This window comes from Paramormyrops kingsleyae, chromosome 22 (assembly GCF_048594095.1).
Source record: "Paramormyrops kingsleyae isolate MSU_618 chromosome 22, PKINGS_0.4, whole genome shotgun sequence".
Taxonomy (NCBI): Eukaryota; Metazoa; Chordata; class Actinopteri; order Osteoglossiformes; family Mormyridae; genus Paramormyrops; species Paramormyrops kingsleyae.
Window position 1 is genome coordinate 7,249,177 of NC_132818.1, and position 26,314 is coordinate 7,275,490.

The 26,314-nt window shown below is 47.5% G+C and overlaps 1 protein-coding gene across 2 annotated transcripts in view; it reads right to left on the minus strand.

Moving 5' to 3' along the window:
* The window catches only part of LOC111843225 (protein kinase C alpha type-like), a 56,164-nt gene that overhangs the window by 3,816 nt on the left and 26,034 nt on the right, over positions 1-26,314 (minus strand). Inside the window, exons 4-17 of one of the 2 annotated variants that reach the window (XM_072705042.1) lie at positions 18,443-18,554; positions 16,777-16,905; positions 12,513-12,669; positions 12,098-12,232; positions 10,829-10,922; positions 9,937-9,966; positions 6,804-6,944; positions 6,099-6,272; positions 5,504-5,595; positions 5,208-5,270; positions 4,826-4,964; positions 3,599-3,679; positions 2,986-3,093; positions 326-466 (exon numbers count right to left, since the gene is read on the minus strand). In XM_072705042.1, coding sequence (XP_072561143.1) covers positions 326-466; positions 2,986-3,093; positions 3,599-3,679; positions 4,826-4,964; positions 5,208-5,270; positions 5,504-5,595; positions 6,099-6,272; positions 6,804-6,944; positions 9,937-9,966; positions 10,829-10,922; positions 12,098-12,232; positions 12,513-12,669; positions 16,777-16,905; positions 18,443-18,554 — 1,596 coding nt within the window. The remainder of the gene's footprint in view (positions 1-325; positions 467-2,985; positions 3,094-3,598; positions 3,680-4,825; positions 4,965-5,207; positions 5,271-5,503; positions 5,596-6,098; positions 6,273-6,803; positions 6,945-9,936; positions 9,967-10,828; positions 10,923-12,097; positions 12,233-12,512; positions 12,670-16,776; positions 16,906-18,442; positions 18,555-26,314) is intronic. The other variant, XM_072705043.1, reaches the window with a different exon arrangement.

Sequence of the window (26,314 nt, forward strand, 5' to 3'; positions counted from 1 at the left end):
CCCTGACTCTGAACATGCAGACAAAAGTTAGTGTCAAACTGTAATCCAGCTAAACTTTTCATGAACCTCCACTTTGTGCCACCATCTCCAAGCCGAAAGGTTTCATTCTTACCGTTGCCATCGACTGACCCACTTTGACGACAATGTTTATAGTCTACAAGACAATGGGTTGCCAACTCAAATGGAGAAAAGAATATTTATCAGAGTACCTATAGTTAACGCCAGCATCCTCGGAAAGCGTATTCCTGGCAACATTCAGACGACGTGGTCAGTGGCTGCCTCACGCTTAGAATGGCATTACTACAGAATCCCACACCGAACGTACCACTTTGGGCTTGAAGGGAGGCTGGATCTCTCGGTTCTGGAGCCGATCCCAGTCAATTCGGCGGAAGAAGGCGTGGTCCCTGATGTCCCGCTCACCCTCGGGGCCACAGCCCAGGCGCTTAGAAGGGTGCTTGGTCATCAGCTGTGAACACAAATGAAGGGTGGATAGGCAGAGAAGATGTTGCATGAAAGATCACTACAGGCGCAGAGACTGTGGGAACACTGGGAAACACTACAGGGACAGAGACTGTGGGAACACTGGGAAACACTACAGGGACAGAGACTGTAGGAACACTGGGAAACACTACAGGCGCAGAGACTGTGGGAACACTGGGAAACACTACAGGGACAGAGACTGTAGGAACACTGGGAAACACTACAGGGACAGAGACTGTAGGAACACTGGAAAACACTACAGGGACAGAGACTGTGGGAACACTGGGAAACACTACAGGGACAGAGACTGTAGGAACACTGGGAAACACTACAGGGACAGAGACTGTGGGAACACTGGGAAACACTACAGGGACAGAGACTGTGGGAACACTGGGAAACACTACAGGGACAGAGACTGTAGGAACACTGGAAAACACTACAGGGACAGAGACTGTAGGAACACTGGGAAACACTACAGGGACAGAGACTGTGGGAACACTGGAAAACACTACAGGGACAGAGACTGTGGGAACACTGGGAAACACTACAGGGACAGAGACTGTAGGAACACTGGGAAACACTACAGGGACAGAGACTGTGGGAACACTGGAAAACACTACAGGGACAGAGACTGTGGGAACACTGGGAAACACTACAGGGACAGAGACTGTAGGAACACTGGAAAACACTACAGGCGCAGAGACTGTGGGAACACTGGGAAACACTACAGGGACAGAGACTGTAGGAACACTGGAAAACACTACAGGGACAGAGACTATAGGAACACTGGGAAACACTACAGGGACAGAGACTGTAGGAACACTGGAAAACACTACAGGGACAGAGACTGTGGGAACACTGGGAAACACTACAGGGACAGAGACTATAGGAACACTGGGAAACACTACAGGGACAGAGACTGTGGGAACACTGGGAAACACTACAGGGACAGAGACTATAGGAACACTGGGAAACACTACAGGGACAGAGACTGTAGGAACACTGGGAAACACTACAGGGACAGAGACTGTGGGAACACTGGGAAACACTACAGGGACGGAGACTATAGGAACACTGGAAAACACTACAGGGACGGAGACTGTGGGAACACTGGGAAACACTACAGGGACAGAGACTATAGGAACACTGGGAAACACTACAGGGACAGAGACTGTAGGAACACTGGAAAACACTACAGGGACAGAGACTGTGGGAACACTGGGAAACACTACAGGGACGGAGACTATAGGAACACTGGGAAACACTACAGGGACAGAGACTGTAGGAACACTGGGAAACACTACAGGGACAGAGACTGTAGGAACACTGGAAAACACTACAGGGACAGAGACTGTGGGAACACTGGGAAACACTACAGGGACGGAGACTATAGGAACACTGGGAAACACTACACGGACAGAGACTGTAGGAACACTGGGAAACACTACAGGCACAGACTGTGGAATCATATCGGTCATATCACTAGGGACCGTTGCAATTTAATCAGCCATCTTTATCCAAAATTAATTTCAAGATTTCTGTGAATTGCTCTGTCTAAAAACTGTCACCACATATTTAATATTTTAATACTACTGGCCGTAAAAATTGTAAGTATAAAAAGTTTAATATCTTAAACCTACTTCTTTCTGCTGGAGTCAATCTCAGTAGTCTGTCTAATTTCTGTCATGGCAACACGAGCTAATCTGTTGCTAGGAGACGAGCTTCATCAGTCAGCCTTTGCAAAAGATGTTTCATATCTTTTCAAATTTATCACCAAAAATCATTGGCAACCTGAAATAATGGCATAATTACTATATAATGATCCTGCTCGGTTCCTTTTTGCTCCTTGAAGATTTCATGGAACCTGAACTTAGCGCTCGGCTAATATAAACATATATGAAACCATGCTACTGTATTCCATACAAGAGTTATAAGACTCACCAATATCTAAGCTAAAAATGAACAAGCTGCTCCATCTCTGACTGACATATCGCACTGAGCAGGAAATCCGAACTACAAACCACTAACAGAGAAACACTCGAAAAGCCCCAAAGCGACACCGCACAACACAATCTAGTGGAAAATATTTACGAAACACTGAGTCTTAATGCCATGGGCGATGCCTGGCTTGGACCTTCAGATAACCACCTACATTCAAACCCGTTTGGCATTGTCAGTGATTCACCGGCGGTCTTATGAAAATGAACCAGCAGATTTCTTACCCGAGTGGTGAAATTGTAAGTCGGTGCTGTTCGCTCTCGCTCGTTTTAGACTGACCCGCTTATACAGATTACTTGTGGGGCATGATACCTTGAGTGGACACTGATAAGTACCAATCAGTGAAGCAGGATAACTGGGCAGAAAGTCTGGTGAACCCGAGTCAACAGGAAGCAAGACGGCTAAACTGATTAGATGGCAACTTGACTTAGCCTGAACTTGCTAAGCAGAGGCTTTTGAAGTAATACGGCTGGCCGTACAGGCATGGCGGAGGCAAGGAGCACGTACACCTTTGCAGATGGATACAGCTTCTTTGGACATGGACTTGGGGTAGGACACGTTGTGCTCCATGATGGACTGGAAGAGCTCGTCTTCGTCCTCGCCGTCAAAGGGGGGCTACAAAAGCAGAAAAAGCCACTCGGTATACAACAATCTTACATTCAAGGCCAGTGTTTCCCACTCCGGTCTTCGGGGACCAAGAGATGGTCCATGTTTTCGCTCCCTCCCAGCTCCTAGCCAGTCCTCGCTTTTGATCCCTCCCAGCTCCCAGCCAGACAGTCCACGTTTTTGCTCCTTCCAAGTTCCCAGCCAGTCCACATTTTTGCTCCCTCCAAGTTCCCAGCCAGTCCACGTTTTTGCTCCCTCCCAGCTCTTAGCCTGTCCACATTTTTGCTCCCTCCCAGCTCTTAGCCAGTCCACATTTCTCTGCTCTTTTTAACTCACCATTTTGTTGCTATACCCATAAAATACACTATTATTATTATTATTATGAGTACTACAGAGAGCCAGGTGGGAGCAAAAACATGAACTGAATGCGGATCCCCAAGGACCGGATTGGGAAACACCGGAGTAGACGACTGTCGTCACAGTGCCGCGTGCAGGGCCAGGGGGCGGGGCTTACCTGTCCCGCGAGCATCTCGTACAGCAGCACGCCGTAGGCCCACCAGTCCACCGAACGGCCATAGGGCTGGTATGCAATGATCTGCCAAGGGTCACCATGGAGACAAGGTCAGAAAACACAGCTCCACCACCAGAGGTGTTACATACAGTAGGGGGCGCTGTGTGGCTGAGTGGGATGGATGCCGGTTCAAATCTCACTGCTAGCAGAGTGATACCACAGTTGGCCTCCCAATTACTTTAATGACCCTGTATTACCAAAAACGTACCTCGCTTTGGATGGAAGTGGCTGCGAAATAAATAAGACGCAAATTTCAGCCAGTCCAGCTCAACGACACAGACCTGGACTGCATCTCAAGACGACTAAACGCATCACAGCCTGAGTAGTTACTGTTGTGAAGCCTTCAGCTTCCTGTACTGCAGCCAGGAGAACCGGTGTACTGGCCAGCAGGTGCCCTAACAGTTAAGGAGCTGCAGAAAGAACAGGGCCAAATGGGTGGCAGGACCGCAATTAAAAAAAATTGGTTTTGCATGGCTGAAAAAACAATTAATATTAGCAATGGCAAAACAGTGATTCCTAAGTACGCCAATTTAGACCGAAAAAAAAAAGTGATTGTGTCCCTCCTACACACCTAAAGTTGTGAAAATGTAGCGAACGCGCAGTCCTGATGAGAGAATTAACCGGGGAGCGTGCGGTCTCTCGCTTCACCATGTGTGAGAGCTGCCAGCCCACCAGAGACGTCCCTGCCTCATCAGCCATGCAAACAGAGATGGGGCTTCCTGTCCGTTCATCAGACGCGCTGGACGCCCCTAAGCACATGCAGCGAGCGCCCATGCAGGCTGCCTCACCCAGGACTCAGACGAGCCGCACGCCCACGCCGAACACAGATTTGCAGACAGACTAATGCATTTCTTGGGAAAACTGAAGGGTAGCTGCTCGGGGTCACTTTTGCCCTTGGTACTGGGACCTTGGACAGGCTACCTCTGGCCATCTGGTAGATGTGATTTACATGTCCCCGAGGGGAAGCACAATTACAGATGGGGTGTGGGCAGCAGGGGGCTCACAGAGCAGGAAGGGGTATGTAAGTGCGTGAGCGTGATTTTCACACTCGGGACTAGGTAAGGAGCCTTCAGTCATCTGCTAGCAGTTGACACAAGGCCCAGGAGACTCTGCACTGCAGGTGTACCACAGCGCCCCCCAGACTCTCGGCAGCGGGAGCAGGCTGCGCACCTCGGGGGCGATGTAATCCGGGGTTCCACAGAAGGTCCGCGTCATGACCCCTTCGTAGACGTTCTCCTTGCACATGCCAAAGTCGGCGATCTTTATGTGGCCCTCCGAGTCGAGCATGACGTTATCCAGCTTCAGGTCCCTTAGTGGGGTCAGGGTGGAGGTGTGGGGACAGGAGGGACAGGGTGACAGGGTGACAGGCGCATTCCACACCACCCAAAGAGGGCTTCTGTTATGTTTGTAAGCATAAAATATGCACTTAAGTACAACCACTGCTAACTTTGTCAGAAGTGTTTTTTTTCTGCTAAATGAGATGTGCTTCTTGGAATCTGGTTGTCTTCCTTGAGAGACAATCATCTAGGCAAAGCGCCCATCTCACGCCTACCTGTAAATGATGCCTTTCCTGTGTAGGAAAAACAGCCCAATAGCGACCTCTGCTGCATAAAACCTGGAACAACAAGCAAGATTCACACCGACTGTCTGAACAGAAGAGTAGAGGATGGACTCAAGTAATTCAAATCTACACAGATCCAAACATTTCCTTTGGGACAGTCTACTAAGAGTACAGGCAGGAAACACCATGTTAACCATATATTATTTAGGATGGCCGGTCCCCAATGTGGGTTTGGCATAACCCCGCAGAATGTAGAGGGGGATTCTGGGAGAATGCAGCTCTCTTACACAGCCTGTGGCTCCTTGAATTTCCCCACTTGCTGAATGTGGTACATCAAGTCTCCCCCATTGATGTACTCCATGACGAAGTACAGACGGTCCTGGAGGGGACAAAAGACAGGTTACCCTCTCACACACTCTCTGACACTCTCAGACACACTCTCTGACACTCTCAGACACAATCTCTGACACTCTCAGACACACTCTCTGACACTCTCAGACACACTCTCTGACACTCTCAGACACAATCTCTGACACATTCATACTCCATGACGAAATACAGACGGTCCTGGAGGGGACAAAAGATGGGTTAGCCTCTCACACACTCTCTGACACTCTCAGACACACTCTCTGACACTCTCAGACACAATCTCTGACACTCTCAGACACACTCTCTGACACTCTCAGACACACTCTCTGACACTCTCAGACACAATCTCTGACACATTCATACTCCATGACGAAGTACAGACGGTCCTGGAGGGGACAAAAGATGGGTTAGCCTCTCACACACTCTGAAACACACACACTCATACACACTCTCACGGACGCAAGCGCTCACTCACACGCACTTTCTCGCGCACACTCTCTCGTACACACTCACCACAGTCTGGAAGCAGGAGTGCAGATGCGTCAGGAAGGGTGGCTTGTCCCTAAGCGCCAGCACCCTCTTCTCCACCATGGTACACTCCACATCGTCGTCCTGGATCACCACGTCCTTCTTCAGGATCTTGATGGCGTACAGCTCGTCTGTGGACTTCAGTTCTGCTAACATGACCTGCAGGGGCCAACAGCAGGGAGGAGGGGGTCCAGCACGGGGCAGCGGGACAAAACGCCCATCACACACGGCACTGAAGTCTACTGGTGTTCCTTTGAGCTGCTGACAGAACGACGATGGGCTCAGCAAGACAGCCAGCCTGTCAATAAGAACCATTAAGCTATTCTGCCCTACAAACACAGTAACTGCACCGACACGGAAAATGACATAAAGGGGCTTTAAAGTCTTTTGACTGTCCATCCACGTGTATAGCTGGTAGGTAAATGGGAGTATTTATTCAAGACCAGGCATGGCTGATCTATGAAATTTTGTCAAGAGATAAAACAGAGCGTAAGAGACTCGATTTTGGTCATAATTCAGTTTTGATAAATAGTGCAGTTACCGTGTTTTGCCCTTGTGTGGCAGCGTTGTGGACCTTGTCCTGGGCAAAAATGTCTGGCTTTTTAAGAAATGCGGGTGCAGCTGCAGCAACACCATGAGAAGGGTGTCTGAGTGATGTGAGGGGTCAGGCTGGGGGGGGGGGGGGGTTACCTTGCCAAAGCTACCCTTCCCCAGCAGTGCCAGGAAGTGGAAGTCGGAGAGGGAGACGCGGTCGAGGTTGTTGTAGGCCTGGTTGTACCTCCTGTCTTCCAAGGGTGTGATCATCTTCTTGCCAGGACCGAGCTTGGCCTTCTGTGATGAGGAAGGCAGGCCCGAGTCAGGAGAGGCAGAGCGAGACGGCACGGTGGCACGCCGCCCGAGAGCGGCCGGGGACGAGGACCCGAAATGGAACAGCGGCATTCAGTCACACCCAGGTGAATGGACACGACTTAAGCTCTCACAAGGTGCCGCATGTGTTCTAGAACCAGGTCCGATAACCTGAATAAGCTTCTTTTGAGGTTTAGTAAAGACCATCGCCAAAGGGATTTTGCCAAATGGGGTGACAACCTTATCTTTATACATGTTAACCTTGTTACAAGACTGTCCACGTTTTTGCTCCCTCCCAGTCTGCGAGTCCCCAAGGACCAGATTAGGAAACACTGTATTAACCAATTACACAGAATCTTTAGCTTTGTATGAAATCTGATTGGCAGATAACCTAGACTGTCGCCCCCTGCTGCCCACATTCACTGTCCTTTGTCGACAGCCTGCGTCACAGGTCACCACGGCAATGGTTCTAGTGTGAGCACTCTGGCTCTTACTCACCACTGTCAGATACACGTGGCCCACGCGCCAACACCGGCTCGTAATAAGTAATAAACTCACACACACACGTCTGCACTTGGATCTCTGGAGAACCTTTTCGTCGGCTCTAATTTGAGTCACTTTCCATCTTTTAACCGCTTCCCCAGGTCAGCTTCACGGGACGCCTGGAACGTATGCCAGGAAACCGAGGGCAGAAGGCTGGGGACGCCCCAGACGAGACGCCACACACACACACACACACACACACACACTCTCTCACATGCACAGTCATACTCTGCAGGCAACTCAGCGACGTCAACTGGCCTGAACTCACGTCTTTGTACTGCTCGGGGCATTCCGGCAAAACTAGCAAATACTGATAAACCAGGAAAACTCAAAAGTTATCAAAAAGGTGTTTGTTTTGTGGGGATGTGCCCAGTTTTTCAGGAATATCTGTCTTTGTGGGGACATATTCTCAAATATCTGAGCCGCAGTACACAAGCACACTAAGAGAAATCCTAGACCCTCTAGCAATGTGTCACCCTCACCCAAATTTACGTTTAATTTTACGCATAAATTTTACGTAATTTTATGTAATTTTACGCCCTGTAAAGTGCGGGGCCCCTGAATTTAGAGGGAATCTGGGCCTCTGGTTCTATCACCTGAACATGCACTGTCTCTGGTTACATAATCAATAATCATAATACCGTCATGAATTATAAATAAAGTGCATAACAAGCAGGACAGCTGGCTGACCAGAGGCACCTCCTTCCTGCCCGGACCCGTCATCGGAGGGCTCTCTCTCTCTCTCAGGGGAGCCAATTAGCTTGGGCTGGGATCGCACATGTAAAGGAGGGCAGAGGCAGCAGTCGAATGTGACTGACACACAAACAAGCGCGCCTCCCGGGCCGAAAGCACCAATTACGGCCCCTCGGCCAGGAACCGCGCGGCGCACCCGCTATGCGTCATAGCCAGAAACCCGGCGGAGCAGCCGGCAAACGGGCCGACACGGCGGTAACGGAGAGCGTAAACCGCGAAGCCGCCAATCAGCCAAGCGTAAAAACCTGTTTGTCCGCGTCCAAAGACAAGAGCGCTTGGCACGTTCGCACTGTGTGGAGCGGAGACCGTAAAACAGACTCACGCGGGAGAAAAGGCGAGAGGGACAAACAGAACCGTTAAAAAAAACGCTAAAGCTGGGATGCTAACTGTACAGAGGATGCAGGGTGACAGCTACTGGCGGAAAGCAGCGCGATAATTTAAAACATCGTTACTGACTCCCCCTAACTGGCATCTGGGCCCCCCCCCCACCCCCAGCAGCCGCTGCTCTCACGCTGCCGCCATGCCGCCACGCAGCCTCACAGACATTCTAAAACGCCCCCCCCACCCATTTTTTTTCATTACAGACGCGTGACACCAGACAGAAAGAGCCTCTCTGAAAGTGCCAAGGCCAGTCAAGCCAAACTCTTTACTCCTGGTCTCAGTCTCATCGCGGATGTTTCAGGGGATTGAATTAAAGGGCACCGGGTCAGTGATGACATCACCAGCGGTACTAAAAGACAGTTACTGATACTTCTTGAGCGTGACTCATTATTTGGTCAATGCAAATTTTTGTGGGTCTAGTGGATTAGTGAGACGAATCTCAGCCTAGTGCTGCCTCCTTGTGGACACTCTATAACCACTATCGATAAAGAGAGCAAAAGTTGTTGTACCCTAAGCTGTTCTAAGTTCTCTTTCCTTTGGTCAATTCCGGTACTAGTTGGTTCTTCATTCTCTAAACCCAACCCACGCACAGCATCTATTTGTTAAGGTGGTCACTCAAAGCAATCAAGTTAAGGCATTCTGGGACTGAACACATGGCATTCTATAGTCCAGACTTGCAATGGACTTATAGAAGCTCAAGACATGGCACCAACATGGACGCTCCTCAGAATTATGGGTAATGCCCCCAAGGGGACATGCCACACCCCCTGGAGAACATGCCACACCTCCCAGGAGCACAGGCCACACCCCCTGGAGCACAGGCCACGCCTCTGAGGAGCACAGGCCCCTGAGGGCCATAAAAAACCATGCACATTGTGCTTCTGTTACCTGGATACACCAGTGGGTGCTGGTGCACATGCCCGTCTGTGAGTGTGCACGTGCCTGCAAGTTTTCACGTGCACACGCACAACTTTCCTATAGTTGATCTACAGTCAGTCTGAGTGTCATTGAGATGCAAGAAATTTGAAGGCTTTATCCAAGTTAAGCTGCTCGTTTGCAGAATGGTTCAGCTGGCTGTAGCCAGGAACCACGATGAGAGACATTAAACAAACAGGAGGAGGAGGAACAACAGACAGGAAGAGATGAATTAGAAGACAGGAAAGAGGAACCCCTGGAATGAGGCAGGAAAACTAAGGCGAGACTTTGTAGACAGAAGGAAGAAGAGCTAGAGAGAGATGGAAACAGATAGAGTGGGGAGGATGATAGAGAGAGTGACCGGGGGATTGATAGACACTGCTACCTTGAGGAACTGGAGAGTGTTTTGGCATGCCTAAAAGAGACAGAGAGAGAAACTGGAGGGTTAGGGACATGTAGAGGAAAGCAGGACACCAGCAGGGGCTGCAGGGAAGAGGGACACACGTGTCACATGTACAGTAGACACGTCACGGCCCATGTGCACTGAAGAGAGACCTATCACTTCTGGTTCAGGGACGTTACACCCGCGGCGCCTGTGACAGCATAGGGCTTCCCGTGTCCCGTCGGTCATTAATATATTCCGTCGGCGTTCACACAGTCTGGTTCCCATGGTTACAAAGGCATTCCCTGAATGGCACGACACGTCGATATCGCATGGACATCCGGTGAGCGCTGAGGTGAAAATATTAATAAACTGGCAAAGCAGCTGATGTGTAGATGAGCAGGTGGTATCTTTGAGGGGGAAAGGAATATCAGACCCCCAGCCCCAAACCATGGGCTCAAGTTCACGGCATTGCTCTGTTTTATGTGCTCTGATCACGATTCAGTCAACTATTCTGGTGCCAGGAACTCTGAAGGACCTATTTGGGTTCTTTGCTTAATGGTAACCCCATCTACAAACATCAAGGCGGGAAACGTCCCTAGTTCTCACGATACGGGAAGTTCCCGTGTGACATTTGACACAGATTCTGCCACTCAGAATTCTGAGACGGAAATTTGTAGCGCAAATCACCAGCAACCAACACACGAGGTACAAGTGCCCGTTACTTATAAAAACAAAAATACATCATGCTATATCACGTAGTGTCAAAAAAGGTGATTTGTGACACCTATAAGAAATTACAGGTGACAGAAAATTCACAGCAAAACCTAAAAATCAACAAGACACTGCAACATCTGTCTCTCTTCAGGTGCCACACAGGGGAGGAGATTCTCACCTCAAACTTCTGCTTCAGCTCGAGGTTCCCGCCGCTCACATCCGGGATGGGTACGTTGTAGTACTCTCCCTCCTCCTGGTTCAGCATCTTGTACCTGAGGCACAGACAGTTAGTGTTTCGTTTGCACTGTCACCTTCATTCATGCTGCTTTACTCCTTGGCTAAGATGCAAAGCTGACTGCTTCAAACCAATTCGTCCTGCTCCTCCTGAGATTATGCGTGCGAGGTTTCCACGATGCCATAAAATTGGCAATTGGTAAGTCTGAAATAACTAAAATCAAGGTTTAGAGTTTAGAGCTGGACAGTGTGTCTATTTAAAACATGTATCTGCAGTCAGCTCACTGCATACACAAACAGGATGAACAGACTAATGGAAAACTCACTACCCATGTAGGGTGTACCTTAACTGTTAGCTTAATGACTGGATAACTTAAAAGCCAATGAGAAAAGGGCCACACTCCTAATTAGCTCTGTGATAGGACAGCTTACGAACCAATGAGACAAGGAGTTAAAGTCTAGTACCAGAACAGGGGAAATGCTTTCCATTTATTTCACTTACTTCTTCTGTCCCCAGCAGACTCTTCTTTTACCAAATCCAAATATTTCTATTCAGCGATCCAAGCACTACTCTGCTCTCCAAAAACCAATATGCTAGACTATCATCACCAAACAAAGGCTTCACATCATTTGCTGAGGCGTTTTGCGCCTAAGCTGGGAAATGTGCTTATGAAGGCCCCTGGGCTCAGCTACACTCTCATTATAAAGTGATCACCATCCACATCCCTCAGACCCTCGGAGATCATTCTCCACATCCTTCAGGCAAAGACCCTGAAATCACTCTCCACATCCCACAGGCCAAGACCCTCAGAGATCACTTTCCACATCCCACAGGCCAAGACCCTCAAAGATCGCTCTCCACATCCCACAAGCAGACACCTTGAGAGATCACTCTCCACACCTCAAGGGCTCCCTCCCGAAAAGGCCGCAGAGAAACATCCACTCATGAATACTAAATTCAACAGAGAACCTAGAACAAGAAATTGATAACATAGTAGTCAGCTGACGAAAAAACTTTCTAACTTTGGGGATGAAGACCACCATTACTACAGGTGGTGGAGTTATATTTTTAAAAATCTGGTCATGATTCAATATGAATATTTAGTAAATTTCAGTAGAAATTTTGTAAACTACTGTTCATAAATAGAAGCAAGTGTGGAAAGAGATGATGTCATTAATTAGGGCATGGTGTCATCCTGGGTGTTAGGCTCACCAGCCGCACACGGGAGATTTGACGAGCTCCGACACGCCAAAGGACATTGAGCCCATGAAGTCGTTCCTGGTGGTCCGGTCCCAGTCCCACACTTCCACAGACAGGCGGCGTTCCTTATCAGAGGGCTTCAGCTTGCTGCAGGTGCGCGCACACACACACACACACACACACACAAAATCCTTAATCATTATTATTGCAGTGGAACTAGAGAATTTTTAATTAATGAGAAATAAGCCTGTCATAACACAATTATTATATTCTGCATTAAAAACACGGTGGTTCTCTTAGGCCTCTAGGGCCTGCCAGCGGTTGCAGCACTCCATACATGTTTCTTCTTTTACAGGTGGATCATGGCCCTGGCCCACTAGCCATCAGAGGCCACACCCACTAGCCATCACAGGACACGCCCACTCACAAGGTGAAGGATTCGTTCCAGGTGGGGTTCAGTGAGGAGCGGATCGTTCTGGTCTTCTGCTTGGTCTCGTTCTTGGGGTCAGGAATGAGCTTTAGCTTGACGTAGGGGTCCGACAGCCCGTTTGGATCCATGGGAATGAGATTCCTGGCCTCTCCCACTTCACAAGAAAGAAAATAACCACAATTAAGCGTCCCTAAGTGTTACTTGCTGCTGTGCACCCTATGTCATTTATTTTTAATAAATATGTTACAGATTAAACAGAGTATTGCAACCCTTATAAAACGAAGACACTCTCAGATAAAAAAAAAAAACAACATCCTATGTTAAATATAAATTGAAAGGGCATCCTGCTCAGGGTGTACCCTGCCCCGTGCGCTGCAATGAACTGGCATCCTGCCCAGGGTGTACCTTGTCTTGTGCCCTGTGTCGCTTGGGATAAGCTCCAGGCTCACCTAGCCTTAATCAAGATAACTGGATGGATGGATGGCATTTACAGCTCACAGTCCAACGTTATTGTCTCAAGATTCCCAATGTAGTGTTTCTCTCGTAGCATTTACTTGTAGTAACGGCCATGACCAGTAGAGGGAGCCCGTTGCCTTTGCTGTGGCTACAGCAGGTTTTTTGCCATATCCCCGGGCAGAGTGGTTTTTCGGCTAAGGTACTGCAACATTACTCAGGGATCCATATATTGCATGGTGCTAATTCGACTAAACCAAACGGCATCCCTGAGGCCAACAGGTAATGCTAATGCAGCTGCAAGGGTCCTCTGACCAGTCGTTCCTTTTTGCTCCAAACGTTGAATTTCAAATCCAACATCATGTGAATGAGTACATTTTCGTTCGGCCTTTTGTTATCGCCATGTGGGAATCATTCGGTGTGGGCTCCCAATCAGTCCCCTCCCAATGCACTCCAGTCAATATCATCCCACAGTGCGATCTGGGGAAAAAAAAAACAAGAATTTTCTCCCCACAACCGTTGCTTAGATACAAGGTCTGAGAGAGCCCCTCCCTTCGTTTCCAAAGATTTGGCTTGAGACGACAAAATAGTTTTCTGATCTGGCTCTCATTCAAAGAAATTTCTTTCAGCCAATTACAAAAAAAACATTGGAGGAACAAAATATTGCTTTAGACTTCATTGCTTAATTGCTGCAATTTAGCTCTTTTGCTGAAGTAATTCTCCGCTCACTTATCACAATAGTGGAAATTTCTGGGATTTGAACATGTAGCCTTCGAGCCACCAGTAAATTTAAGACGTTTTTCATTTAATTCAAAGCCGCTTCGGATAAAAAGAAATTATAAGTACGGTGAGTTATCACATACAATTAAGAGTACAGTTGTTTGCTGAGCCAGGAGTCCATTAGATTATATTTAGTTGGCATTTCTAGTAATGTAATTGTAAGACATATAACATCACATCATTAATGAATCACTCCATTGAAAACTTTGACTCAAGACGTATTCTTCGGAAACGTGACCTTGTCTCATGTGTAATAAATAATGAAACACGCTGGAATTTTACGCTGTGATATTTTCTGTTGTCGTTCATTTTTCTGAAACGCGTACTCCCTGCGCGCCCAGCAGCGGGGTCACAGAGATTCATCTCGTCTAATTATCCGCGTGTTCTCTGGCCGCGAATTACTCACTCGCTTCCGAAGTGGAATTCGCCAATTACCGAGCCTGAGTCAGTCGCCACTGACACGTCAATCACTTGCGGAGTAGGCGGGACCTTTGAATCTCTGCACCAATCAGCTGTCCCGTACTCCTGCCTAAGGAATTAGATTTTCTCTTCGTTTTCATTTTGCGAAAAAGCATTTCTTACTAGTGATGGGAAGTTCGGTTCAATATACAGAACCGATTTTACCAAACCGTTCGATTCAATGAATCGGTTTTGGGGGGAGGCAGTACGCGCTGCTGCACTTTGTTCCATTACGTTTATTGAAACGGCATGTTTATTAAAATCATGTTTTTATTAAAATATCGGTAGCTCTCTTGATTGTATATCGATCACTTCCTGTCTAATTCAAATGATAAACAATCACGTAAGTAGGCTTTAGTCAAATTAGTGTGTTACAGTATAAACGAACAGTCCGCCTCCAAAAGCCAGATAAAATCTCGAGTACCTTTTTGCTGTTGGCAAATGCATATTTACTAACTGGATCTCTTAACTCTCAAGCAGACTTTCAACAAAATCAGAACTGGTCACTCTGTGAATTTTGGGTCTCATAAGATTTGCTGAGAAAGCTCTCAAACAAACTTGCTAAAACACCGAATAAGTCGGAGATCCAAAGTGAACCATTTCAACCGAATGTGCCGAACTGGCTGACGTTGGAAGTTAGTGAGCCACTGCCACCATGTGGCCGGGCATATGCATAGCACAAAATACAATTGATTACGTAATGGGGGGGGGGGGGGGGGGGGCACTGAACGCACATGGCTATTGACAGTCTACGAAAAACAAATGTAAGTGAATTTAACAAGGTCGCTATGTGTGTTTATTTGTTAATTTGTCAAATACTTTTAGATTTTTAGAATCTACGATGTGTACCTGTACAACACGTGGAATTACAGGAAGGTCGATTCTTTTAGATTTGAAAGTCGGTTAAACCGATTGACTGAAAAGAACAGGTGTTCTGACAAAACATCCTACCTATCGAGACGTGCTATCGAGCCTTTCTGCGCATGTGCAGTTCCACCGTCTTGGGATTAGGGTAAGGTTTTAGGGGTTAGGGTTAAGGTAAGAGTTTTAGGGGTTTTTGGGGGGTTAGGGTTAGGGTAAGAGTTAGGGTTAGGGCTATCGATTAGCACTGCGGTAGGATGTTTTGATAAAGTAGGACGTTTTGTCAGAACACCGGTTCAAAAGAACGATTCGTCGGACATCACGATTTTTACCCTCCTCCCCCCGCTACGGCTCACAAAGCCACGCAGTGAAACGGTCACCTCGTTAATTATTCCTCAAACACAAGCCTCGGGACTGGGGGACATCGCCTTAACAACGTGAATATTTCTCATTTTCCGCATAGCTGCTATTCAGTGTATTTTGTCAAGAATGCCAACTCTCCCGCATCTTGCGTGACACTCACGCTTTAAGATTTTCACGCTTACGCAAGAAACCTTAAGGCAGATCTATATTATTCCATTATAAACACAAAATTAGCTACGTCAGTAGTTGGGGTAGTCTGCAAACCCTACAGGCTATTTACAGGACAATAAAATTGTTACATGTAAATGCATGTGCATTTGTGCAAGTGCAGTCACTCAGCTACAGGAGCCTGGCTTTGACCGTATGGTTTAATGGGTTAAAAATCAATAAGCAAACCAATTACCAACTCTCTGGCTGTAATTGCAGGTTAAATTCATTTTCTATTTTCAAGTAATGAGCAGAGTCAGATGATGTCTGCTCACATAAAGCTTTAGTGAAACGCGCATGGAAAATGTATATTTTACACTGGGGATAACAAAAATTCTGTGGTTCATGAGAAAATGCCACGAGGACATTTCTTCAGTGAATATAATTAGGACTCTACAGCGCAGAGTCTAACACAGAACCTGGCAAGTCCAACACTCAACTGCTAGTTTTTCTTACAGTTCATCCATCACGCAGAACTGCTTATCCAGCACAGGACCATGGTGATCTTGGAGCCATTCCCAGTAAGCATAGGGCACCAGACAGAGGGACACCGTAGAAGGGATTTCACTGCAAGCAGCTAATCCTCAGTGCCACACGTTCTTTCGGGTCAGCTCTCAGCAAACACCCCCTGATAGACCTTTTGATTAATGTAATCACACACGGCTTATTGTCACGTAACCCCACTTACCCAGAATCCCTCCTCAGTAACATCAGTGCAGGCATCCCTGAGAGGACTTGCCTTAGAACTCTGGGGTATTCTGATTAACGGCCTCGCTGAGTGTTAGCTGATTAATCTGATTAATGAGCTTGTTCCACATTAGCTACGGCAAGTTTATATGCTGGGTTTTCTCCACACGCCGCGTGACGTCTTTTGTTGAGAAGACACACATCCTTATTTTACATCTATCACTCTCTCACTCACACAAACACACGCATGCATGCGTCAAGCAGGCTTGTGTTGGGGAATTAGGAATTTCTTTCACTGCTGACCAGCGCTGACATGACATAGACCCAATTAGAGTGATGTGTCCGAGGTTCACGTTCCATAGCTTCAGGTCAGCAGCAACCTGCAGCTCCCTGACAGACCACCACGCCCACGAGATGCCCATGGCGACCAGCGCCGGGTGGCCCTGCCCACCTGTCACATGCAGCTTGTCGCCGCTGACCTCCGCCTTGAGGAAGAGCCGCCCCCGTCGCTCCGTGTGGTCCGTCCCACACAGGCTGGGCACGTTGGTCACGCACTGCTTGTGCACGTTCATGTCGCAGGCTGTGCGGAAGCAGGACACAGACAGACAGACACGAACGCTCGATTATGACAGGCCTTTCACATGGGTCGTATAAATGCTTATTGTCATTTTTAAAGAGCATCTCCTGTACTGATAATTAGAGGTAATTACTGGTGGTACTTCTGTTCTTTCTGCCTACCCATGGTGCTCTGTTCCAAAAAACACCCTCCGGCAAAACAAGACGTTTATTAAGCATCCGCCCTGGAGGAGAGAAAACCTGCAGATACCACCTCACGGCGATAAAGCGGCAGTCAGGAACGCCGCGGCGCGCCGTGCCCAGTCAGTGCCATGGCATCTGAGCTGGCAGAAGATCCCCCTCGACCCCCCTGTGTGCATTAAACGAGCCTGGTGCATTTCAGTCGCGGTGACAGCATCTGCCCCTGGATCTCTGGGGCTGCTAACATCACCAAGGTGCCAGTTCTCAGTCATGGAACCATCCTGTCTACAAAACCTGTGCATCCTGTATGAAATGTGGTCCCGTAACCAGGGTGTGAACCAATGTCCTACCAATGCCCCATCCCAACCCTGCGATCGGAAAATGGTTAGAAGCCCCTCCCCCCATTTCTGAGTGCTTGGTCAAGCTGGAGATGGAGGGCGTAGATTGCGTGAGTCAGAGCGCGGGGCACTGCGTGAGTCAGAGCACAGAGTCCGAGTCATTAACGGCTGTCAGGTTGTAATAGCTTTTGTTTGTCCTCATCTGTTATTTGTGTAATTAACAGCTTCACTTGGGTTCCTGATATGCATAATTTCATCAGAACTGCATGAGCTGTTAATCCGGAAGAACGTCCAGAAACACACTGTTAGGATTTCAGGCTGCTGTTTCATTACGAAGTGCATCTGGCAAGTGTCTGGCACACATCTGATGGCAAGCCTCAGGCAGGAAGGGATGCAGATCAGATGTGGATCCTGTTGGGCCACATTACGACGGCGTGCTCCAGACCCTCGACCAGTGCAACACTAATAATCTGGTCATGACCTGAAGCTCTTGCATAACACATGTTGGCGTCTTGATATCAACTTACCAGCTACTTACAACAGTTATAAATTATTCATGGCCTGGCAGAGGTAGCTAGAGTTCACCTACATGCCCACGCCAGAATACTAAAGGCTGAAATTTGCTGACTGGCAGCCAGCGGTACGAAAGGGTTTTAAAGCATCTTGGGTTATTTCTGGTTCTTTTCTCAAACACCTACCTGAAAAGGCTATGCTGGAAGAATCCACCTTAAAGGGACCCCAGTCGAAAAATTTGAACCCGTTCCCTCGATTTTGAGTCATGTTATTTATACCCATATTCGACGCAACATTTCCAATGTGTCAAAGGGAGGTCTGTGTCTGCGTTGTAGGTGCGGCTCTGATGATAAAAACGCTGACAGGAGACAGAGGAAATCCTGCTCAAAGAACTCTGATCAAAGTGACAGACTCCAAGCGCAACTTTGTTCACATCTATCGGGAAATGTGTTGCGTGAGCGAAAACGCAGCTCTGAACTTCGCCGGCTGCGACGGCGGAGCCTCACTCACGTTCGCATTTCATGCCCTGGTGGATGAGCCCGTAGAGCAGCGAGCCGCAATGGTCGCAGAACGTCGGGCTGCCGTAGGTGTGGATCTTGAACTTGTGCTTGCTCCGGGGGTCCTGCAGAGGCAACGGGGGTGGGACAACAGATCTGAAACAATCTGGAGGCGCACAGTGAGAGAACCGTGCCAAACCACTACCGGTCCAGTAGGTCTATAGGTCTAAACATGATGGATGAAGAACAGCACAACTGCTGAGGCACCGAGCATTCCGCACGATCACAAGACCCACTCCCTCACTTCGTCCTGAAACTTTCTGACAGCAAGCTAAGCTCTCTGCTGCAGTCACCAGATTTCATCAGGCTGTCGGGATCTTTCAACCACCTCCTCCTAGTTAAAATGAAAAACAAAAACCCTTGAATTCATGTATAATATTTCTCCGCTAATGGTTGACTAAACGAAGAATTAAAATAGCTAAAAGAGACAGAGTGTAGCTCAGAGTGGGATGGAAAGTTGCACTGGTACCAGCGGTCGGTGGGGACACGGCCGGTTAGTTAGCTAATCTGGCATACTAGCTGCCTGCCTGCACCACCGCGTCCAACACGCGCCGTTCCCCTTCAGCAGCAAGTTCTCGCTGCTCCCTGACAGGACGGTGGGGGAAAAAATTGTTATGTTAGAAATAATGCAACTCTGAATCCCCACCGGGTCTGACTGGAAGAGTGGAGACAACTTTCTCTAAATCGCATTAACGTAGGTGATGGAGAGACACGGCAGGTATAAATAAATATGTCAGCTTGGTTCCAACAAATAACATCCTTTCCATTTTTCTTTTTTTTTTTAAATCCAGCTGTAGTTACTCTGAATGCGGGGGCAATTATCAGGGTCTGTTATTCACCACAGCACAAAAAAAAAATCACACAAAGGAAAGGGAAAGTGTTAGCGGTGTCCTACTTACCCCACCTCCAGCCCCCACCCCCACCAAGGAACTGACAGAAAATGTACAAAAAAAAAAAAAAATCAGTAAATCTCTGTGGGTTCAACTCCCAGTTGCATCTCCTGCTAAAGCGAATTCACGTCATTGTTGGGCCTTTTTGGGCATTAGATATTACATTCAGGCAGTAAGGAGGACACCCAAACATGCCTAGAACCAGGTGAACCCATAATTTAATTGTTATTTTTGGTCCTTAAACTCATGATCACCGCACAGCCAGGATTCTGCTACAGTGAGGTACACGTCGTACACGGTGACATTTTTATTTTCGGTTGCAGGAAGTTCCCAGCGGAGCGGGTCTCGGTGATGGTGAGGGGAGATGCTGTGGATGCCGGCGTTCCTCCGCGGTTCAGAGCACGCGCGCGTGACTCCGTGCATAGCACACGCCCACTCGGCATCCCTGCAGACGCAGGTATCAAAACAGCATTCAGGTCACTTGGCAAAACACAGCTAATGTGTGTGATCCCTAACAGAACTCCAGGTACCTCCCATCATGCATTGCACTTCTCAGAGCTGCTCACGAAGGTACCATTCCTACAAACTGGCTTGTACTGGATTGCTCTGCCATAGTGATAACGCCTGTCCAGAAAAGCCAACAAGCTTTAATACACAGGATGGCACGTATCACCTAATGCTGACAGCAGCGCTAACGTCAGATATGATACTGAGATCAGACCCACCAAACATCATTACAAGCTTACAGACTCTTAACTCTCTGGCTGTATAATGTTTGCCTTGGAAAAGCTCTGGGTAGAAAACACAAAGTGCCTCTTGAACATTCATTCCTTTCATCACATTCTTGTTTACTCATCTACGGCGATCGGCTTGTCCTCGTTTGCCGCCTTCCCAGCGACAGCAGCCCCACGTAGGCAAGACGTCATGCTTTTGACACCTTCAGCCACCCAGTGAATATATATTTTTAATCACTTACGCTCATGATTTGCACATCTGTGTAATGCATTAAATTAACACAATCTCCAAAGGCACATCAGCACTGAAAACATTTTAAGTCCTTGTTTGCTTTACAGATTTACTCTCAGATAAACTCACAATCTTAAGAAAACAAAAAGAGAGTAAATTCGGGAAATGAATATGATCATATTCAGCAATGTGATACAGCTGTGTTTCTCAAAACATGTCCTCGAGGACCCCGAAGCGGTCCACGTTTTTGCTCTCTCACAATTCCCTGGAAGTAGGGAGGTAGCAAAAATGTAGACTGCCTGGGGATTCCCAAGGATTGGTTTGAGAAACACTGCACTACAGTGTGTGTGTGCGTGCCACTCGTTTTATCGCAGTAAAATATTTTGGGGAAAAAAGACAAGTTGGTCGAATAAAGTATATAAATAGGCTAATCCTCAAACAAAAAAATAGATGTAGGAGGTTCGCACTGGATAAACCAGTTTGGGAAAAACTGCCCGTCTCCACTCAAGCTCACGACATAACCGAGTCTCGCCGATCCGCTAACCGCTACGACAGACGCGCGTGCGGGAAGGGAACGTTACTCAGCAGCATCTCGCGGACACTGAACGCTGCGCCAGCCTGGTGCAGTGGGCGGGGCGGGGCTGGGCGGCGCGCGATCAGAACCCGACGGCTCGCGGACACTGCACAGACACGACTCTTTGTCACGCGGCGAATAAAAGCGCTTTAAAGGGGGAGGACGGCATCAAAGAATATGTTTGAACAATAAAGCAAGGTGCTATTAATTGGACAGTGTGGCTTTTGTCAGCAGACACAAAGAAAGTACTGTGGCATCGACAGCACCGGAGAACCATGCCATTTCAGCACCTGAGAGACGGAACAGGATGGACACTCACTATAATCACACGCGTCTCCTATTCATTCCGCTCCAGACATTTAATTCCAGCCTTCATTGCTATTCTCTGCTTGCACTGTTGCTTAATTATCATTAAAAAACAAACTTAAAGCCCCGAAAATACATAGAAACAATTAAAAAGGTTAGAGGCCTTTGTTTCTAAACGAAATTTAGGAAGCCTGCGCACCCAGTTCTTGTTGTGAAAGAAACGTAAAAAAGAGTTAAGATGGAAATACTCTTTCAGTCCTCTGCTTGAGGCTATTTTTCTTGTGAGATGCACAGATTGCAGTTTTACTGACTATTACTGACTTTACTGCAGTTTTTCCAGACTAGAACCACGCAAAAGAAAACGAGTTACTGATAGAAACACGTTTTAATCAGTAACTTTTAAATACAGGACACAAACATTTAAATATTAAATTACTTTAAAACTTAAAGTGTTTTCAGTGTTTGAAATGTAAATTTTTGAGGCAGTAGCCTATTATAAAAATACGATCATCCCTCCGAGTTACTGCCCATGTAAATGTACGTGGAACCGTATGATAATTCCTAAAAATCGTGACAATGTTGTCATGGTGATGAAAGTTTGAACCAATCAGCTGCAAGCTTGAGACCAGTTAGCGAGACTGAGTTCTGAGATTATAAACGTGATGAAAATGTTTTTTTTTTTTTTTAAATAAGAACTGGTACAGCCTATCATAACGAAACTGACACTTTAAGACAGATGATGAAAAAATAATATTTAAAAAGTAATTTTCAGTTTAGTTTCACTGGTGTCCATATGAGGCAGACGGCCGATTGTGGAGAGAGACACCCACACACAACTGGGGGGCAGCTGCGTCATACCCACCCACCCCCCGCCCCCCCAGGTAAATTATTCCAAAACAGTTACTATTTTAAAGGAAATAGTCAGGTCCTTCAGAACACTTATAAAAAAAATAATTAATTTAGCCGACATGCTGTTCTTTAAGGCATGTACTTCAAGTGCTGCCATTTAGAACATCCATAAAGAGAAATGGTAGCTATATTTCAATAAGGAGAAAAAATTAATGAAACCTATTATTTAAATGTAAAAACCAACAAAAATGACAGAGAGAACCAGGGACATTCCATTAGAGACACATTATCAATCACGTATACAATACGAGGGGAACGAAAGCTCTTTGTTCCCTGAAAGCGAACAAGTGTCTCCGACACACCGATGAGCAGGAGCGCCAGGTGGTGGTGGGTTCATGGCCCCAGCATGATAGCTCAGGGTCAGTCAGCCTACGGGACGAGCTCCGCGCTTCGAGCTGTCAATGGTGGGGGGGGGGGGGGGGAGCAGGAGGTTTCGTATCAGCACGGCGCCGCTGTCAGGGTCTCGACGGGGGCGCTGCCTTGGGGAGAGCGCCGCAGAGGATCCGGTCCATGGCGCTTGGCGTTCGGGGGCCGCGAAAGCGCTCTCCGTGAAATAAACATCAAAAGGCGGCGGGCATTAGCAAATCAAACACCTCGGGGTGCTGCTGGAGGGGCAGAGCATCTCCTGCGCCATCCAAAGCGGGAACTCTAATTAGAGGACATCTTCTCCGGCTGTGCATAATTAATGGCTGGCAAACACTGAGACCTCAATTATAGCCTGGATCGTCTTAGCCGAAGCCCAAGGGTGTAGATTTGGGTATGGACGATAGGGACATGTCTCTACCAAGTCTGAGGGAGAGCCATGTGTGTTTTGGGGGTGGGGGGGCAGGTTCTGGGACGGTCTCTACCAATGTTGACCCCCCCAAGCCTACGCCCTGTGTCTAATCCCCATGTCTAGTAAAGGCAACGGGGGCAGCTGATTGCATAATCACCTGCGCTAAGGTCACACCTCTGACTGGACGAAAACAGGCTGGACCACAAGCCACAACATGACAACGGGGCTCATTCAGCGTAACGTCGACCCAGTCTGTGGGAGGGGCCTAGGACACAACCTCAAGCCGGTCTTTGGGAGGACCGGGAAGATGGAGGAGAGGAAGACGGGGCCAAAGTAATGGAGCTTAAAACAAGGGGATAAGCAACGGAGCACAAGCTATTTCACAGAGAAGAGTAGAATTACACCTTCATGATCACTCTAGCGGACATTCAAGCCAAATGTAGGTCAACAGTACATAACCACCATAAAAACAGGGTTTTATTCACTTATATCCTTGACTTTGTGCCATGACATTTAGCAGAATAGCATAATTGAAGTTCAGATAACACTGCTTCAGTCCTGGAGAAGGTGAGAGAAACTATGCATCTCTCTGCCAGGGACAGACGGGGGCTTCAACTGCTGCTGTTACTTCATTAAAATTCATTAAATTAATTTAATTCATTAAATTATTAAAAACTAAAGCTGGGAAGCTACAAGACCGCAGTCCACTGCTCACCCTCGGGTCTGCAGCTCCGTTGATCTCGCGGCAGACTGACGGGTTAAGCGGAATTAACACCGCCGTCACCATGACGACGGCCAAATAGAATTCAGGTACTGTGTTGTTTTTTTTTTAAACCTCTGCGGCACTCCCTTGAGATGGAACAACGCTCCGGGTCATCTGTAGAGCGTGGATTACCCAGCAGACATACCCGGTAAATCCTGAGCAGGAGCAATGTGAGAACCTGAAGGTGTACGTGGTCACGCAGGCGATGCCCGTCTCTGGATGAGTTTGACAGACTAAAACGGACTGTCTTAAAGCTGTAGGGGCTGGATTATGGAAAAGCATCTCCATTTCTCACTGCGATACCTAGTATTAGTACATCTTGTCCAAATATATTGCTTTTCCAAAAGGAAATGAGATTCAAAACGATGGGTATTATTTCAAAAATACTCCACCTAAGATTAACTGTAGGTGGTCAGTACTCCAATACTACACTACTCTACATTCACTCAGCAATACTGCAATACTTTTTACTATCCACGCAACTTCCAATCACTTATCTAACACAGGGTCACAAGAGAACTAGCATAGGGCACAAGACAGGGGAACAGGCTGGGTGGAATGCCAGTCAATCACAGGATACACCACCACAGTCACACACTATAGGCAATTTAAATACACCGGTTAACCTAACTGCATGTATTAGGATTTTGAAAAGAAACCGGCACAACATGCAAAAGACATACAAACTGGGCACAGTCCCAAACGCTGGAGGTAGGAAACAGTGGTACTCAGCCACTGTCATGACCCTCATCACGGCCTACAAACTGAGAAGTCAGAGATGAACTTACCAGAAGGCACCACAACCCTTGCAGCTCACTAACAGTATCTGTGGCGGTTTACGGTCAATTGAGAAGAATAGTGTCATTTCCCAGGTTAGCAATCTAAACCTTGAGTAGCCTAAAGGTCATTGTCTGTGTTTTAGGAAACAGACTGAACATGATCGCATGAGGTCACTCTGCAGACCGGGGATTCCGGTGCAAACATCCTGCTCAGGGACATCCAGGCATACAGTCCTGTATCCAGTGTCAAGTGGCACATGTGACTTAGACCTATTACACTTATTATGCGGAGACCTGAGAGACGAGGTGGTCATGGAGTCCGTCTATCCCCAGCCGGTGTGTCTGGCCACTGCTCGTTCGGAGCTGTCAGACAGGCCCCTTATCGACCTAAGGAAGCTCACACACTCAGCTGTTTTTGACCAGTGCTGCCGCTCAGCGGAGAGAAAGGGAAGCAGCTGCACTGGAAGCAAGTTTAGCCTGAATTTGACCTATGACCCTGGACAGGGGGGGCAAAAAAAAATAAAAAAATCCAAGAACTGGTTTGCTGTGATGCCAAAATAAATGAGTCGTCGCTACGCACAGAAATAATTCCCAGTGGGAATTCTCTCCTAACTATACAACCAATTTAGTTACAAAGTATAATTCGCAGACAGAACAACTAATCCTTTGGGATTTCCTCTTTGTGATATAAAGAAATCATAAGAACGATATATAACTTGTGTGTATATATAATCGTTTTAACAAAAATGTATCAGCAATCTGCGCGCAGCTTGGGGGGGGGGGGGGTTAATACATCCTTATATCCCCCCCCCCCCCACCATCTTTGCTCTAAATCAGACACGGTGGGGGGGGGGGGGGGAGTGTTCCCAGGAGAACCTGTGAGATGACTGGATGGCGTGAGATTTGCTCACATCTAGTTCCACGCAGTCACTGTGGGGACAGTACACATCTGGGACAGGCTACATGCATCACTCTCTTACCCCACTGCTTATCCGTCCTAAACAAATCACATAGCTGAGCTTAAACCTTATGGTACCATATTTAACATTCGGATTTCTTCTCACCCCAAGGTCAGGTAACTTCATGAATTCTGCTACTCAATACAACCACTGGTCTATTTCAAATGGCAATTTTGTTATTCTGACTCCTCAACCACTGCGCCCCCTGCTGCCAAAGCAGATCTTATACAAAATGAGGAAGTCAAGTTGGCATCCTACTCCAGATCGAAAATTAGCTCCAAAAACATCATCTCTCCATCATTAATCTCCTCCGCTGTTGAAAATCAGACGTCTGCCTCTTCCTCTGCAGGGATTCGGGGGGGAGGGGGGGGGGTAGATCTGGGGACAAAGATAGACAATCGTTCCTCCTCTATTCAAATGAGGAAACTTCATGGATTTTATGGTTATTTTACTAAAAGCCACAGGTGTACTTGGCTCCAAAGCCAAATGGAGCATTCCCAGAAAACCCTCACTAAGCGGAGCAGTCTTGTTCTGCAGGAACACCTCGCACCAATTTAGCTACGCTACTCATTTACATCTCCATGGACCCGCTGTCGGCTGTCTGGAACCAGAACTGCCAACTGTTGTGGACCAGACTCCCTTAGAGTGGATGTCCAGGGCAGGCCAACGTTTCAACTCCTGGCCAAAACCATCCAAGTTGGGTCCACAAGAGCATAAAAGCCAGAATCAGTTATTGCTGGACAGGATCCGATGTTTGCAGCTCCTTACTGAGGCCCAGTTGATCTCACTGTACCACCCAGACAATCTCCTCTGATGCACCCTGATAGACACAACCCAGTCTCTCCAAAGAACGAGAGCATGCATATATAGCACATCCCCATAGTCTCCATAATACATGATAAAA